Source organism: Strix aluco, chromosome 1 (genome assembly GCF_031877795.1).
Source record: "Strix aluco isolate bStrAlu1 chromosome 1, bStrAlu1.hap1, whole genome shotgun sequence".
Classification (NCBI taxonomy): domain Eukaryota; kingdom Metazoa; phylum Chordata; class Aves; order Strigiformes; family Strigidae; genus Strix; species Strix aluco.
The window spans coordinates 24,535,176-24,553,778 of NC_133931.1; the positions used below are offsets into that span (position 1 = coordinate 24,535,176).

The 18,603-nt window shown below is 40.8% G+C and overlaps 1 protein-coding gene across 1 annotated transcript in view; it reads left to right on the forward strand.

Moving 5' to 3' along the window:
* The window catches only part of NIPAL2 (NIPA like domain containing 2), a 52,316-nt gene that overhangs the window by 13,672 nt on the left and 20,041 nt on the right, over nucleotides 1–18,603 (forward strand). Inside the window, exons 2-4 of the mRNA XM_074846890.1 lie at nucleotides 3,513–3,581; nucleotides 6,714–6,885; nucleotides 16,975–17,034. Coding sequence (XP_074702991.1) covers nucleotides 3,513–3,581; nucleotides 6,714–6,885; nucleotides 16,975–17,034 — 301 coding nt within the window. The remainder of the gene's footprint in view (nucleotides 1–3,512; nucleotides 3,582–6,713; nucleotides 6,886–16,974; nucleotides 17,035–18,603) is intronic.

The window sequence follows — 18,603 nt, forward strand, 5'->3', positions numbered from 1 at the left end:
TACATTAGAAATTGCCTGTTGATTTAAGATGCACCCTGATTTGTGAAGTTTGCAGTCTAATTTTCCTCTTTACTGGATTTTTGTTCCCTGTTGTTTTCTTTAATATTGGCATGTCTGCATATGAATCTGTACCAGTTTTGCCATGCTATAGCTGCATGGTGTAACTGTACTTTCATCTCATCTCCCTGAACGGATCCATGTGATATTTGACCTCCTTAGGGCATCATACTCTGCTTTTAATCTTTAGGGGTCTGTCCAGCCCTGGGTTTGGAAGTATGGTGCTATCACCGTATTAACCAGAGCTCATTAACACATGTCAGTCTGGAGCAGGCAGCGCAGTATATATGCCAACAGCAATGCTCAGGTGAAACACGTTGTCATTACAATAAAATGACCTGAGAAATGAGGGTAATTTTTGAGCCCAGACTGCCACTATGGATTTGCCTTGATCATACACATGCATTTTTTCCTTATGTGCAGACACAGGTTTTTTGAGTTAGGCACAAGGGAGTGTCACCCCAACAGCTTTGCCTATGTTTCTCAGGGCCCTGAAGGCACCCACAGGCCCTGACCACCCCAGAGGCTCTCCCACCCTGCCCACAGCCTGGGACCCATTTCATCCCCCTGGGGCCATCAGCCTCTGCCCCATCAATGCCACAGCAGGACTGGTCTCCAACTCCCCACAGCCCTGCCCTGGCCGGCTACAGGTCCTGCTGAGCCAGGCCCACTCCAGGCCCATGTCCCAGCCCAACCTCAGCTGAGGGAAATACTGATCTCTGTATTTCATGGGGAAGTACTGAGACAAGGTGACACATATCTCAGTATTTCCCAGAAAATGAGAAGACCCAAGTTTTTGACCGGTTTCCTGTTCTTAGCAATTTCTGAAACCTGTAAGAAGAGGATTTACTTTTGGGAGATAGTTCCTGTTCAGACACGGGGTGGTCACCACGTTAGAAATCTTACATGTCCCACAAGGATATCTGAGCCAAGCTCACAGGTACCTGATGAAGCAACCACCATGATATGAAAGCAGTCCCTATTCTGGAAAGGACACCAGTGATGCAGGGTGTTGGAAACTTCCTGCTGGAGTCCCTGTCCATGCAGTGTGTAAAGACATCAAAGGGGCACTCGATTTACAGTCTCTGGAGGCAGGTATCATCAGTGCCCATACATGAATCTGATTTTGCACATTTTTTTCGATGATAGATGGAACATGTAGCCTCATCCTTTGCCCACCAGCTGCATGCAAGTTTTACCTCCAGAGCTGGATGGAGACCCCCCTTTGGGCTGGCTCGAGACAAGCCGTGTTTCCTCACTGGGGTGCTGGTTGCCTCCTGAGTCCTGCACAGTGTGACCCCCAGCTGAAAGCTGGAAGTAAGGGGCTGCAAGGGGTTATCCAGAGATGCAGCCATAAGGGTAGGATCAGCTGCTGAATCAAAACTAACTGCAGAGAGACAGGGTTCTCTGCTGGGAGTAGTGTGGATGTATTACAATTACTGATGTGAAAGCAATAAAATGATGGGGTAAATGAGGTGGCAGTTTCTGTTTTCTATTCCCTGCTGTCTCCTTTTTCTTAAACCCTTCATGATGAGGCTCACAAGGCCACTTCTCCACCCCCTCACAAGGGAGGATTTTGTCATTTAAAAAGAACAAGTCATTGGGAGCAGGAAAGCAATTTTTATTTAACTGCTGTTTTATTGAAGCTGCTGTGTGTGCAGGATGAGGGGAGTGCAGTAATCCACCTGTGAAGTGGTCAAACTTTGTGCAAGATCAGTGCTCAGGATTTGATGCTACAGCATCAATACACCAGGAAGGAACACCCATCCCCTCTGCTCCTGTGGGGCCCTGGTGGGGACCATATGAAAGCATTTCCCCAGTGTGGAAGAGGGCTGCAAGGCTGTTTGTGTCCCTCTAACAGTTCCTGATCTCAGCAGAGACATCTGTGCCGAGGTGTGCTGTGACACCTTGTCACACTCTCCCCACTGCTCCCAGTGAGGGGTGTTCCCAGAGCATGGAAAACGCACCGTGTGTGAGAGCCCAGGACACACTGCTGGAGTATCCACTGGAGGATACTGGGGTGCACTGAGAGGATGCAAGATGGGAAGGACCTCCAGTGGCCAGGCACCAGAGGGTATGGGCAAAACCCTTGAGTAATTCTTCTCATCAAACACTTCTTGTACACAGGCCGTGGCACTGGTGCTGTAATACTTAGCACAGAGGGTGTGTGAGCAAAGGGAACCCTCTCACCTCCTACATTCCCCTCTCTGCATCCCCTTGTACCTGTTAGTCATGTCTTAGTGACACCTGGCAGTCATCCAAGCATTTCACCCAGAGCAATTCTGTTGTCTGCTTCTCCTTCCGAGTCTAAGCCTCTGCAGAAATGCATGGGCTGGAGACAGTTGGATTCAGCCGTGTCTCTTAAATAAGATTATTATCATCCATTTGTAATAAGGCTGTTGCCTCTTCACACTTTTGGGGATGCTCTTTCCTAGCCCAGGTACAATAATTCCCACCCCCCAGAGCTTGGTGGACCACATATTGTTCTTATAAACGTTGAGGGACAACAGTCTGCGTGGCTGGTAGGCACTGCCTGTTCATAGGTGCCCAGGGACTTTATTGGAGAAGAGTCATGAAAGTTGAGGCTGTAAGCATTGAATCGGATGTTGCTTTACAGCTTGCAAGCTATAGTTATGGTGGATTATGTTACCATGACCTTGTTTATAAAAACTCACTGAAGTTTGTCTTCTCTACAAGCTAATGGGGCTCCTCACAGCACTATACCAGTGACCTTGAATGGATCTTGAATACACTTACAACAATGTGCAAAGTGTGACAACATTGTGAAAGTAGACAGGGAGCTCTACCATGTACCTGTTATATGAGTTTGCTGAAATGGCATCTTTAAATGGCTGCTTTCCAAAGTAATGAATCCTGCTTCAATGTTTTTAATTTCTCAGCTTCATAGAAAGTTTGAAGATCTAACTGAAAATTAAACATGATGATTAGAAAAGCATTTGGTGAAATAACACAATACATTAAAGAAACTGTCAGCAGAGCTATGTTCCTGGCTCCTCTGTGAAACAGTGGATATGTTAACACATAAGATAGTTGTGTTCCAATATGAACTGTTTGATTGCTGTTGATTTTCCTTGTGGATTATGTAACAGAACAGGTCCGTTCTTTTTAGAAAAGAAGAATACCTGTGTGTAGTGTTCAACTGAGACATGTCTAGGCTTTTCTTTCATGAGATTTAAGAAGGTGTTCTACTGAAGGACAACAAAACCACCTCCTGCACTAGGATGCCCTTTCCATTCCCAGTTGTTTACTACTTAAGCCCTAGTCAACTGCACGTAGATATTTTTTATCAGTTTACTCAGTGCAGCATGAACTCAGTGACTGAAAAATGCAATAATTTGGTTTTGATTGGGTTAGAATGGGCTATCAGAAAACCACCATTATATTGTTCTTAAACTAATAAGAAATACTTTTGTATTTGTTTTGTGATCTTGCAGACTCAGCTCTTGGGAGTTTTACTGGCTGCTGCTTCAAATTTTCTGATTAGTGTGTCTTTGAATATACAGGTATGAAATGATTTCTCTTTATTCAGAGTTGTTTATATTTAGCAAGTAACATGTTACAATTTGTTTTTATGGTGAATTTCAAAATATAATTTTTTTTTGCATTTAATAGACATTCCCTCTCTTTAACTGTAGTTTAACAGTGCCCTGCTGTAGTTGTTGGCAGTATGATAGCTCTCAACCTATTCTGTGCTGTGATTCTTATATGGGAACAGAAGAAAAATTTGTAACTCCTCCTTCTCCTTGTAACGTGCCATAAGAGAAGGCCAGCTGTGACCCGCTTGTGGTCCCACTGGACATCATGTGAACCTGTCTCAGAGTGTCCAAACCTAAAATGGAATTGACCACAAGGTCTTAGGCACTGCTTAATGAAGCAATTAATGTAATTAAATGCATAGAGACATAAAGTTTTTTGCAATATTTGGCCCCAAAACAACTTTGACCAATTTAGTTTTCCTTCTCCAATTAGGAAGAAATAATCTGAGTAAATATTATTTTAAATTGTAAAACCAATGGGAGGTGCTGACCTTACAACTATGGCAAAGGGTTGTAGGATGAGGTTTATAAAATCCTTTCTGTATTAATAATTAGAATACATCCTCGGTAGAAAGTTAAATAATTCATTATAATCTGTATCTGGTAGACTTCATGGTATTTTTAGATTTTCTAACAAAAGTTTTTAAAGCGCAGAAGACATTGTTGTGTAAGTTGTCCAGAAAAAGTATTTTTGCTAGCTTGTATTTTATGAATTTTATATGCCTCATATAAAGCTACTTCTTGCTTTTTCTGTAAACGATGAAACAGAAAGCTATGGAATACGAAATCTTCTATTAATAATAACCCATTTTATTAATGCTGGAGGGTTCTTCAATGATCCCCTTCTATTTTAAGTATGTCTATTTGGAGAATCCCATAGAAAGAAATCTGTTTAGCCAGAGATGGGAGGCAGGTTGAGATGACTGCTGCCTCTCCAGTATGACTTCCAGCCTGCTGACAGTGACAGTACTAGGCAGGCTCTGTTTCAGTGGAAAAACTCTTGTTGGTGAAGTGGAAATTCAGTCTAGCCCATAATAATAAGGTTGTTCAGACTTCATATCTTTGTCTGCTGAGGGTACTGAGTGCCAAAGTGGATGCTTTGCCAGGGGATGTACTGAGGCACGCAGGCAGACTTCTATTGACTTGTAATCATTAACAGCATTTACTGGATTTGAACTATCTTCCAGCTGTTTAGGAAAATGCTGTTTAGGAAAACCCAATAGCTCTGCATTGCCATTTGACAGTTTCAACTGAAACTTTTATTTATCCTTTAAAATAGTTTTTTCTCCATTTAGTAACAATATCTTATAAATATGAATAATGACTTTCCCTAGATCTCAACATTTATTTTCACACTCATATTAAATGGACAGGCCAAACTTCATTGTTCTCTCTTCCTTTCCCACCATGTAGTCAGTTCTCCTTCCTTTCTTCCCTCTAGCTGGTTGGCAGCCAAAGAACAGCCCACCATTTGCAATGTATTTCAGCTGGATTATAAACAGCCTCCACCTAAATACCATCCACACACACTATTATACAAAGAAGGCAGACATCTGGAGAAAGAAGGCTGTAGGGGAGCCGTTGAGCTCACCCTCACCCACCCACCGTTGCACATCTTTTCAATCACATTGTGCCCTCAAGAGTTATTCCTACAAGAGTCTGGGGAGAAACCAGAGCTCAGGATTCAGTTAAGAACTTGCCCTATTTGGTTTTCAGCAGAAACTTGGATTCTTGATTTGAATATTATTTGATATTAATTTCAATTGGATCTTTATCAGGCGTTTGTTTGTTTATAAGAATAGAACATTCAAAATCCTGGATGTTACTGTGAATTCCTGGCCTGTGTCTCACGGAAGTTTGATTTCCTTATGCTCTTTTCTCCTTGGACGGCTAAACTTCTTCCTAGGATTTCATTCCCTGAACATGTTCCACAGCATGAAGCTGCAATAACGTGCTACTTTGTCTCAACAAGAGGAACAACTGAGAGTATGGTGTATCATCACAGATATTACTGTTTGGCCCCTACGCTGTAACACAGCTTACAGAGTAGAATGGGAGTACGAGGAAAATTGTTTACAACTTCCCTGGGGCTCTGCACGGGCACTTCCAAAATCAAATATCAAATGAGGGAGAAAAAAAAATGTGCGTTACCACCATTTATACTACAATAACCATATCATTTGCTTTCCAACTTTTTTGACCCATGTGCAGAGAAGCTGGTGAGGAATCTGAAAAAGGAAAGGATATTCTGCAGAACTAATATTGCATCCTTCCCAATCATTACACCTTCCTGATGGACATTGCTCAGACTCTGTTTCAGAAGACCAGTATGATCAAAGTCAAATTATCTTGTTATATACAGGTTCTTGCTGTACAGGCCGAGAGAAAAAAATTATGACATGTGTCAATGATACCTTCTGCATGTAACAAGAAACATTGATGAAGTATTACTTGAGTATATATTATACCTGTTTATACAATTATAGCTGGTTTTCTTTCTGAAAATAATGCTTTACCTGAGATCGTCTTCTAAGGTCAAACAGGAGATTGTAGCCAAATCCTAAATTCTACTTAATGCATTTAGAGTCCCCTCAACAGCAGATGTGATTAAGTGCTGCCTTTTTCATTTTGAAATTGCATTTCTGGCAAGCATATGTACCATGGAGCAGGGACACTGTGTTGTCTGGTCCCCTTCTTCCAGGTTGTTGCCATAGTTCTGATTCTGTCTCATCTCCTGCCTTTGAGTGTTTTCAGATTCACAGCACAACTGCCAAACTTTGCTTTGAGAGAAGAAGAGAGGTGTGCAATGATAGCTAGGAAGACTAGCTAGTATTCACTTAATATTTTTCATGTTTATTCAGAGATCTAATTTGTTAGTGATTTCCACCATGGCTAAGAAAGCACACATCTGAAGCAGCGCTGAACTAACACAGAGCATTGTGTCTGCAACAAGAAGCCGAAAGTCATGTGTAAAAAGAAAATCTTGACGCACCTGGAATTTGAAGTTGACAGCCCCCTTAATTATTCCACTTTTGTCAGACATAAGAACACAATGGAAGTCTTTCTTTTCATGCCTGTTCTTTATAATTAATTTTCTAGAAATGCGCTCATCTCCGACTGGCTTGTCAAACAGAGCCGAAGCCCTACTACATGAGCAAGCTGTGGTGGTGCGGGATTACCCTTCTGGGCCTTGGAGAGGTGGGCAATTTCACAGCCTATGGATTTGCACCCATTGCTCTTGTCGCTCCACTGGGATGTGTATCTGTCATAGGTGAGATAGTTTGCCATTGCTTGCTTGGGTACATACTTTAATCCAACGCTTGTTTGTGACTAGAGGAATAATACTGCAGCAGCTGCAGCAGGAACACGAGGGGAAAATGTTCATGTTGTGGTTTGAAAATAAATTATTCATATGATTACATGAGCTGACAGTTTAACACAAACCCTCTACCTAATATCCTTTTCCGTAGTTCTGTCTTTTGTGTCACTCTGTGCTCTGCTAGTTCCTGCCAGTTGGTCACCCAGTGCTATACCAGTGCTGCCAGCTCTACAAGCCCCCAAAGCGGGGGGCTGCTGGCATCTTGCTAACTGCACAGAGCTGTGGTCTGATCCTGAGTACCTACAATGTGTTTTCTATGTTACCATCACACCAAGCAGTTTCTGCTGCCTGTCCCCTGCCCATCTACTGTGATTCATGTTGACATGAGCAAACTTGCTTGATTCTGCAGTGTGTGATAAAAAGGACCTATACATTTCCTGAAATGTTTAGTTTATTTATGGACATTATTGAAGTCGTTCATTTGTGTCTTTACGTGTAGATTAATTGGACTTTAGCAGAAGTCTTATCCTTAGGACTCATTTGATATAATCTTACTCTTTAAATCATATTTTTTTTTGCAATTAAGGTATTGACAGGTACGTCTGTTTCTTTGATAAAGAAACATACATTTTAAAACATGTTACCATGCTGTGCTAATGCAAAGAAGAGTGGACAAGGCAAAATTGTAGAGAGGCTGTGAAAACAGGAATACAGGGTGCAGCTATATCCCTTAATCGAGTTGCTTCATATCCACAGCTGAGACACCCACAGCTGAGATATCACAACAGCTCTGCATACACTGGAGTTCATTCGCTTGCTATTGACAAGTGATACCATTTAATGGTCTGTCTCTAGCTACCAGTTTCATGCTTGGAAGTGACATTGCAGTGAGTGATTCTGCATGGGAAGGTAGAAAAGATGAATTATCTTCCCAGTGGACTGCCCAGCTGTGGTGGAAGGAGGCAGCCAACCATATGTGTGTGCAATTTAGCAAAGAGATAGTGGGGGAAGGAAACTGCAGGCAATTTACTGTAACCTTTAATGTTAAACTATTGCAGAATTTTGGAGAATGAGATACAAAGTCACGGTAGTTCACCATTGTAGGAAAGATTTCTCAGAGAAAGGAATGAGATATTACCTGAGATGAAAATGTAAATTAGTATGACATATCCCAGTGTGATTTTGGAGTTATATCTTTAACAGTTGTAGACATTTCCAGATGTCTCTGAATATAAAGGGTCATTGACCAATCTAATTTGTTGCTCAAATGAAATAAAATGCAAATATATAAAACTAGAAAGAAGAAGTGAAAAGCAGTGGGAAGAGAAAAAATTCCATTGGTTATTAAACTGCTACAAAGAAGAGGCCACATTTAGAGCTGATTTTTATCTGGACAGATTCCTTCTTTACCTTTGCAGTATGCAAAGAAATGTTGCATGTTTCCTGCATTCTCCATTTCCCCTTACTTATAACAAATACCAAGAAACTATTTTCCTAACTGTTATATCTTATCAAAATTCTCATCCACTGTTTGGTTTTTTTTTTTAACCAAGCCAAAATGCTTATTCTGGAAGACCCCAGAAAGCATGCTAATATCTTATATTCCATTCCCATATATCATCTGACAGTAACAATTTCATAGCCCAAACAATAGAGATATCTGAAATTTTATTTAGTCTAGCAAACATTCCCTTAAGGAAGGGAAAGTAAAAATTATATAGACAGCCAATTACAATAACAACTTCCCAGTAACACTTCCTACCACTAGATATTTTCCTGTCTTCTGAAATTAAAGCCAGAGAGAGAGCGAGAGCATCCTTTTAATTTTAGAAGAGTTCATCACTTAGGGCATCATCTGCTAACAACTGGGCAAAGAATAGTTTAGGCAGCAGGTCTTCCAATTTAAAAGATCAATAAATATTTTTCTTATTAAGTTGTGACCTGGTTCAGGTGGTGGAGGGTGGACTTTGCACAGTCTAGTTGGCAGTTGTTTTGAGGTATTGTTGAATGTGTGTCTTTCATAAGTTATTTTTTTAAATTAAGGAATTAAGCACTTGATAACAAACTTCAAATGTGTATCTGAACCCTAAGTCCACCGTTCTGATAATAATTTTTTTTCAAATTTAGTGTCAGCACATCCCACATGGTAGGAGCTCACTCTCACTGACATTGGGTACTCAGTACCTATGCTGTACTGAGGGGAAACGTGCTTTGCAGTATGCCCATTCATCTAGGGGATTCTCTGAAGATCTCTGTCACTCTGGGTCTGCATGGAATGTTTCCTTTGCTTGGAAACCAGGGTTTTGGAAGAGGATAAGGCAGACTGGAGTCTCTTTCCAGAATAGATTTGGGCTGTACCCATCATATATCTCCAGACCTTTGAGATGGGAAGCATCCTGGGTCTTAAAATAGATGGAGCCAACATCTATTATGCTCTGCTACCACATTTAACTGCATCCAACTGCATTTTGCACTTAACCCGGTATCAATTAAATAGTGAAAAGTTTGTGCCTTATTCTTTTGAGCTGGGTGCTTCTGATGGCTGGTTTTAGAAAGAATCCGGCACCACAGACCATGAATTGGCATGACACCAGCAGATTTTAAATTTTTTTTCTTAGAATTAAGCTACAAAGACTCTATTTTTCTTCTTGCACAGTGGAAGTATTTCTGTGTGTGGTTGCAATGATGCAAGCTCTACATCTGTTCAGGGTTTTAAATAGTTGGAGAAGACAGCAGTTGTTTTCTTCAAGAGGAGAAATTGGTAAATTTTTAATTTAAAAGTGGAGGAGTAATACATGTTTGATGTGATCATTAAAAAGCTTTTTATACTTAAAAATTAAAAATCATGTTTTACATGTAGCTCGGGTAATTTTAGGCTGCTGTGGTCTTTAGTTCATTGTCTTGCTTTTGCCTGCAGAAATAACTTGGGGGTGGGGATGACGAGAGGCCAAGTAGTATCAGAGATCATTTCTTCTGCAGTTTTCATCATTCTAGAGAGACTTGTTTTACACTTAACTCACTGAGACTGACATTGTGGAGATCCCTGTGCATTTTTATGTGCTCCTTCTAAATAGCTGTGGGGCAAAAAATTGCTTTAGGCTTTGAAAATTGTCCCTGATGGTACTTTAGGAAAAAGATTCTCAGATACTCTAGTAGAAATGGATTTCTCCTACTCACTGTAATGTAACATCTTTGTGGCCCAAGAACTTGGGATTTTGAGAACTCTGTTACTAATGAGAACTGGGAAATATCACCAGACTATTCTCTAAAATACTTCATTTATACTTGTCTAGAAGATGTAACAAAAGGATTTTCAGGGTTCTTCCTTCTCTCTGCAGTGTGTATGTCCTATAATCCAGTTTCTAGAATTAAGCTCACCTTAATGGTCTCTCTTTTGAGCAATTTCTCTGATATTTGGCTTGCTTTTTTATCAGGATATTGGCATTAAGGACAGGGAAAAATGTTTCATGTTTTGTCTACCACTTTTCCAATACTAATATTTAATGTTAGAATTGTTACATGTTCACTGTGCAGGATAGCTATCAAGAGGTCATACACCAACTGAATAAATTCTGTAGTATCTTTCTTTGTATTCAGTGCACCATTAATATCTATCATATAAACTAACAATAGGTTTGAGTAGTCAATTAGCTGTGATGAATTTGTTCCCGGATGTCTTGGGCAGAGCTAACTCTGTTTGACTCTGGCTATGCATGCAGGTATTCTTTAAGTTTCTCCAAATTTGTGTTAATCCTCCCTGACACAGAGCTCTGGCCATGAAGGCAACCCTGGTCCCACCAAGTCTAAATGCATCCATCCTCCTCATACCTGTGCCCTGTCTACCCCAAAATAACTCACAGTAGGTCAGCAGACTGGTTTTCCTCAAGCTCCTGCCCTCACCTTGAGCAAGACAGTATATCTGAGATGTAGGCAGGATAAGATCAAGGAGGTTTTAAGCTAATAGTCTCAGGGCAAGTTGATTCTCAGGCATCATTTGTCTATATGCAGACTCCACCGTGGAGATGGTGCTACAGGCACTCAAAACCAGCTGTGATTTATCTGTCAGTTCCTGCAGAGTGCACATGGACTTGCCTGTCCTTGTGCTTTGTGCACAGGCATTAGCGGCCTGTCCTTCTGTCCCCCCTAGTAGCCCTTTGCATGAGAGAGAGAGATTTTAGTCTGCTCCAAGGCTGTGAGCATGACTCCTTTCTCCAAACCAGGTCCTTTCCTTCTGAATGTGCTTAATAAAAATGCTTGGGCACATTTTAAAATAATTTTTTCACGCTATCCTTCAGCTAAACCACATACCTCTCATGACTGGCAACCTCATCAGTTCAGCCTTTTTTCTTGTCTCCCTCTTAGTGTGCGGCCTCTGGATCCCCTGTGGAAGACCTGCTCCCCATTCTCTCCCCCCTCAACCTCCTGTTCATTTGAGTTGCAGTGATCAAAAGTACTACCTACCTCATCATCTCTCCAGATCTTCCTGACTGTGTGGCAGACTACAATAGTTTGAGTTTGGGGATGGATTAAAGCATCTCCAAGTGCTTCTGTACTGGGATGGTCCTGAATTTCTTTGCCTTAGAAGGTAGACTGAGGGTCAGTCTGCATAAAGTAGATTTAGTGCATAGATTTAGTGCAAAAGCAACTGGGTGAGCTTAAACTGCTTCATTAGATGGAGACAGGCCCTTAAGTTGCATAAAACAGAGTAAATGCTTGGTCTCAATGTGAAATGTTTTTCTTGTTGCACAGACTGGGAGAGGTGCAAATGTTTGAATCATGGCTAGTACTCCTTCTTTGGTATTTCATCCAGACCACCAGTGAAATGGGTACAAAAGTATTCTGCAAACTGAGCTGTTTTAAATGCCTTTACCTGACCAAATCAATTAAGCTTAACAGAATGAACATTTGAGGCAGATATTAAATTTTGTGGTTTTATAGGAAAACTGTTGGACAAGACAGAAGCAGTAAAAGCAATCTATGCATTTATGAGGAGAGCACTAATCTATTTAAAATAGTACATGAAGCTCATCAACTGAAAAGAGGAAAAGATATGCTAATATTTGAAGTTATGAACAGTTATGAAAGGAATTATTTAGTGTAAGACCTGACAATAGAGGTAGAAATACGAGATTCATAAATAGCCTCAGTACCAGGAAAACAACTTAATAATGAAATATACTTATTTGGTATATAGTTTTGGGAAGGAAAAATAAGTGATGGACACTCCTTCATTTGAGTTTTTTAAGCCTAGATTGGACAAAATACAGAAAATACACTCTACGGATCAGTATGTATTTTCTATCTTAATTTCTCCTATTGTGTATTATCCCTTTCTTAAAGAAACAAACAAGAAACAATCCTAACTGCAGCCTTCATGTCTAGGAGGCAGAGGAGTTGTTTTGTGAGCTGGGTTCTCACCATTCAGTGTCTGCTAGTGGCAGAACCCACATATCACACTACTCTTTATTTCTGTTTGTGCTGGAGAAAACCCACATATGGAGATAATCATAAATGATCGCTCTCCTAAGAGAATGAGCAGCTGACTAAGCTATGTGTAGCACCATTACAGCCTTCCCTTAAGGTACTTAATTGCATATCATGCAGAAAATGGACACTTCTACCGTTTTTTCAATTTAAATTGAAATTCACATGCTGCAGTGAATATATATTTATTCAATAATGTGAATATATACTCTTTCAATGTATAGTGACTATATATTAATTCAATAATGAATACAAACCAGCCTGTTTTATGCTGATGTATGAGAAGATTAAATTGTTTCAACATAACAATTAAGCTCCTGAACAAACTTTTTCCCATTTTTTACCCAATAGTTTTTATTTCTCATGATTTTGATGTAGTGCTAAGTCATAATATTTTTATTTTGAAATGCTAACTGTATTTCCAGACTGAAGAGTTTCATGAGCTTTCAGAAAGGCTCTGTCATATACATACAGGTATTTTACAGGATCTATTTACTTCTCAATTTGTGGATATTAATATAAGTATGACTCTATAGAGGCATGAAATGAACTCAAGGATTTCATTAGGATGTGTTGGTTCTGTAATGTTTAATCCTTAACAGATCATCTCCCAGATTTTCTGCCCTTCTCTTGATCTAGCAGGCTATCCACCACCACTCTCAGTGAGAATAGGACCTGTGCCTCATTTTGAAAGAGAGTTAATAATTAGTTAAAAAGCGAAAAATATTCTGTTTCACCCAAAGGATACAAGTCTTCTCAGACAACCAGGGATGCAGTCTTTGCTTCAATGACTTACAGGCTGACAATTCGGTCTTAGATTTTGCATGTGTTGTATTGCTAAAACCAGTGGTTCAAAACCAATGAGGCTTCAGAACAATGATAAATTGCTTGTTTTGTTGCCAAGCTGTTGCCAGCTTATATTTTGACACAATTTTTTTGTCTGCATTTCTGTGTGGTTGTATTCTATTACTGACCAATTTAAAAAAAAAAGAGAGAGACTATTTTTCACTCTGACACAGATCTCAATCTCTAGAACTGTCTATAGTTTTTTTTTTTTTAAGAAAAAAAACAACAGGCAAACAACAATTGCAAAGACGCATTAATACTTTTCAGCACAGCAATTGCCCAAGTTCCTCAGTCTATTCATCTGTAGAGTTGAACATAATGTTCAGTGATTTATTTCCCACATCAGTATAATGGTGTAGGAGGAGAAGGCACATACCTTCTGTGACAGAGGGGAAACAAGAGGACCCTGGCGTGGGAAAAAGAAAATTGGGGCTGGGTGGTAGGAAGTTAGACTCATGCTGGAGTGATGGGGTGAAATCATGGTGAAGGGGAAGCAGGCTACGAGGAAAGTGCAAGTGTGTAACATTGCTGTTAGACCTCGCCTGTGGTCTGAGGGAGGGTGGGAAAGGAGTAGAGTCTGGGGAGCTGAGCACAGGGGTTTTGGCAGGACTGATTTTAGGAGCTGAATATGGGATGCAGTAAGGGCTTTAACTCATATATCTGGTAGGCTTAGCTGTGGCCTCTGGATGCCCACCTTTCTGCCAAGGGTTCAACAGAGTCTTAGGATAACTTAGGTTGGAAGGGACCTCAGGAAGTCCCTAACCCAAACTCCTGCTCACAGCAGGGTCAGCTTGGAGGCCACCAGGCAGAGAGGGGATGGTGGAGATAATGTGTTGGCCATCTAGCATACTGTCTTAAACTGCCTTTTCTGGAGGAGTTAATGTCTTAAGCAGCTAAATACACCTGAGACTGTAAGCCAGAGCCCAAAGGAGTGAAGGAAGATCTGTGAGGGCTGTGCATTTCTCACTGGGCTCCTGAGGTACACATTGGTGCCTGCCATTTGTCTTGCTGGCCAGGGAAATCTGCAAAGCCAGCAGAAGGCAAAATGAGCAAATGCCAGCCTGCAGTCCTAGGGCTCACAAGCTCCCTTCATACCCCTCCTCCTCTGACCCATCATTTCTAGTGAGCCACTGTCTGTGTAAAGATGATCTGCCCTTGGTTTCTTTGATTTACCTTGGTTCAAACCCCCCCCCCCCCCCCAAACTGAAGAACATAAAAGACAATTTAAAGCCAAATTTATGGAGCTTAAAACGCAGAAAATTTAAAAAAAAAAAAAATTAAAATACTTTGTTAGCCACTGTGTGGTAACAAGGTGCTCTCTTGGCTCTGCTACTGTAACTTGCTTAAAATTCAGCCCTGAAGCTGAATAATAGCCAGGGTTTGCCAGACTTCTGATCAGTCACGTATCTCCTCTAGCACCTCATCAGGTCTGTGTAACTGCTCTCTGCTTCTTCGCTTGGATTTAGCCCATTTGCTTTTCTTCCTCACTTGAATACATATAAACTGTTGGTGGCTTATCCATAGGAACAGTTGTCTTTTGTGTTCAGTCTTTCCTGGGTCTTGCTTTCCTCACCTTGGTTTTGCACCTCCCCTCTTACTTCAGTTTTTCCTCCAATCCCAGATGGCCTAATATACGTTCTTAAAACCTTTCCTATTTTTAGATTCATCTATATATTACACATCATACAGAGCATTAATTATACATACATTCTGTTAAGCTCATGATCTCTTGTGCATTATTATCTATCTCTGGAGAAAGAGCTTGCCACATTTGAATGCATTATTAAAGTGGATGACAGGCTGAGTGACAAGTTTCATTATCTGGCTGTGTTCCAGTGCCTCCCTGTGCCCACTGCCAGCCTCAGAGATTGTGATCCCCCCAAGCTGCAATTTGTCATCTCCAGAGAAGTAGGCAGTGGAATTTTGGGCATAACTCATCTCACCCCAAATTGGATGCCAACACTGGCGTTGAATGCTAGATTGCGTTTACCAGATCTCCGCTGAATGCAGAGAGCCCAGACAATGGGGTACTCAAAAAAGAAAAAAAAAAAAAAAGTCCCTGAGGCATCAGTTCATTAAGCAACAGGTCTTTTGTTGTGACAGTGACTGCTTAGGTGGGTGGGCTGAGGTGGGGTTTGGCAGAGCTATGACAGTAGGGAGACAGAACAGTAATTAATTTCTGCACTCTCTTGGGTTGACTGCTTCTTTCCTGGTTTTTGTCCTGTCTCTTTTCTAAACCTAGGTAGCTCTGCTATTACCAGTGTTGCCTGGATACCAGTGTCTTTCTCCAGCAAAGTTGTCACTGAAACACTGAATAAAGAAAACCATGTCAGGCAGCTTTCAGTGAGGCTTTTTTAGTTGAAGATTCTTTTATATTACTTATTCTTTTGCATAGACCTCCATCACTCTTGATACAGTCTAAACTTATGACTTCTGCTATATCTGGATAACACAGACATGATGCTGAATTTCAGTTCTCTGTTTACCTCTTGGTATGAACCTCTCTAGATTTATCTAGAGTACATCTACTATCTAACCACAAATTAAATTTTCCATCAGAACAATAGAGATACTAAGGCAAAGATGGTTGCAAAAAGGTTGAACTGTTATTTCAAGAATAAACCAAGAATTTCATGCTGTAGTCAGGAACAGAGCTCTTGGAACAGCATCCCATGATTTAGGTTCAATGTGTCCCTTCACTGTCCCTCCTGGGCAGAGTCTTTCTCTGAGGTTTCTAAATGAATCTAACATTACCGATGCACCTCTCCCAAAGGCCCTTCTTCATCTCTTACATAGGAGCTATTCAGCCTCTTTTGCTTCTCCTTAGGGGTAGATGCTGTAATGTTGTGTGCTGGAATAGAGCTGTCTCTCCCAGGTGGCCAACAGTCTCATCCATCTTAAGTCCCCTCCTTCCCTCTCTAGCACATGTCCACACTGAGCTGCTGATTTCTAATCCCAACCAGACCACTACTGCTGCTCACCCACCCATTGCTGCACATCCCAAAGAGGGAGGGTTAGGAGCTGGCAGAGAGGAGATGCGAGAGCTGAACAAGGGAAAGCGTTGTCAATGGAAGAGGAGGTCATTTCCAGGTCTCACTTCCATTTGTCTGTTTCCTCATTACAAGTCACTCTAGAAGACCATGGGCAGTGCTCCTGTATGGTACATATGTTGGTTCCTCCACCTGCTTGTTTGCAGACATCATGACCACTCTCTTAGTTCATACTAAATACTACGCTTTTGCAGTGGCTTTCTTCCTTGCAATTGTACTGCTGCTACTTTGCTTATAAGCCTCTAATATATTGAAGTCTAAAGAAGCAGAGTTTTATTGCTCTATGAGGCAATTTGCCTTGAGCAAGTCCATGTAGTGAGTTGGTAGCAAAATGAGGAGTAAAATGGTAAGGCTGATCGGTGCCCAGCTTTCCTGACACTTCCACACATGACTGAATCAGAGCAGTTTAAGCAGTGCCTGCGTGGGAGATGGGAAGGGTATTTCATCTCTTCAGCCACGTAAGAGCCTGCTGGATACGTTTAAAATCTTACAAAGACTGAGGGTTGGTTGGTTGCCGGAATGGACTCCTGGCTGGTTATATCATCATATGGTACAACGACAACAGCCATGAGATATATTTAAACTTGGCCGAGGGCAGCTTTTTGCTATAGCACTTGATATTATAACAAATATAAAAAATGCCTTTATATTTCTGTTTTAGGTAGTGCATTTATTTCTGTCTTATTCCTAAAGAAGACCATGAGGGCTGCTGATATATTGGGTAAGTAAGCGTTTGCTAATATGGACATTTGTGTCGCCATATGCTTAGCAAGCTGTAACTCTCACGCAGCCCCCCACCTTCACACTCCCACTCTCCCAAGCAAGTGTTTCGAGGCAGATACTTTCAAAATTGAGAAGAAGTGACAAAAAGAGAGAGAATCTTCAATGCATGTGGAAAAAACTTCATTCCCAAATCCTCGGCTCTTATAACCATAACTCATTCCTTATGTGTCCTTATTGCTCAAATTTATTTTCGTTGTCTGTTTTTGCCTCTGAGGTTGTATTTAGTATTATCTTTATGAGTACAACACAATTTTAATAAAAACAATGAAGTTATTGAGTTATTCATTCAAATATAAGATTTTTTTTCTTACTGCATAAACGCTGAACAAAAATTTAAGCTCAATTAAAAGTGACAACTTCCCTTTTGGTATTAGTTTTATCACTCCAAAGAACAAATAATCATGTTGTCAAGTGTTTTGTTGGGAAACATGGTCTTTCCTGTAAAAGCATGTCATCTTTTTGTCTGTGTCCAAGATTTTTTTTGCATATCAAAACTGCCCAGCTTGAACACAGTAGTAATGAGAGACAAGCATATTTCAGGGTTTGGGCTTTACACCAAGCCATCTTGGGTGGGACAGTGCACCTGATGTTGCTACAGGGCACCTGATATTTCTGTGGGGTTCCTAGCATCTAGGCTTGATTGTCCATAATATAACGAGGACATCCCAGCTGTTCTCATGAATGTTTTGGAAAGATCTGCTCGGTATTGTTCCAGGACTACTACATAATATTTATATAGGTTTGGGGTCCAAGTTTGCCAGCTCAGCTGCTACATTCAAAAACCCCCCTCCCTTGACTGATCATGTTTCCCTTATGGCCTTATACATTGTGTGTTGCTTTAACCAGTGTTCAGCACTGATTTATTTTATTTCTGTGAGTTCAACTTTGCAAGAAGGATTTAACAATGTTGCTACATTCCATAGGAATGAGCTGTATGATGGGAAATATGGTGATGTTTTTGCAAGCACATAAATATAGAACAGTTCTGCTTTTCCAAAGGAACTGTGTGCAATAGCAGTGCCAGCAAAGCCCTCCGGATGTGCTTTGTTTTGTATCCCTGAGCCTTGTATTCCACACTGATTCATAGGTTTGCCAAGAATTTAAAGATTACTTGAAAAAAAATTGATTAGCTAATATCTTCCTTAATCCAATACAGTTTATGAGCTCAGGATGGGCTCACTTATATCTTGATACCTCGATGAACATCTGTGTTTGTCAGTTGGCTGTCCACAAGGCAGAACTTCCAGATTTTTATTAAAAGCACAATAATGTGAGTTCGACCTTGAAAAGGGGCCCTGGCAACTTAATGGCTGAACAGTCTTTTGCAAATCAACCTTTTATAAAATGGTTCATAGGTCTGCAAATACAACAGGGAGCGGTCAAAATTTTGGCTTCATGACAGCTTCACGTAAGCATTGGACTGGAACATATGTGTTGCACCTAATGTTTCCAGGGCAGGTCCATAGCTGGTGCAGATCTCTGTGGCCACACTGACTTTGGGAGAGTT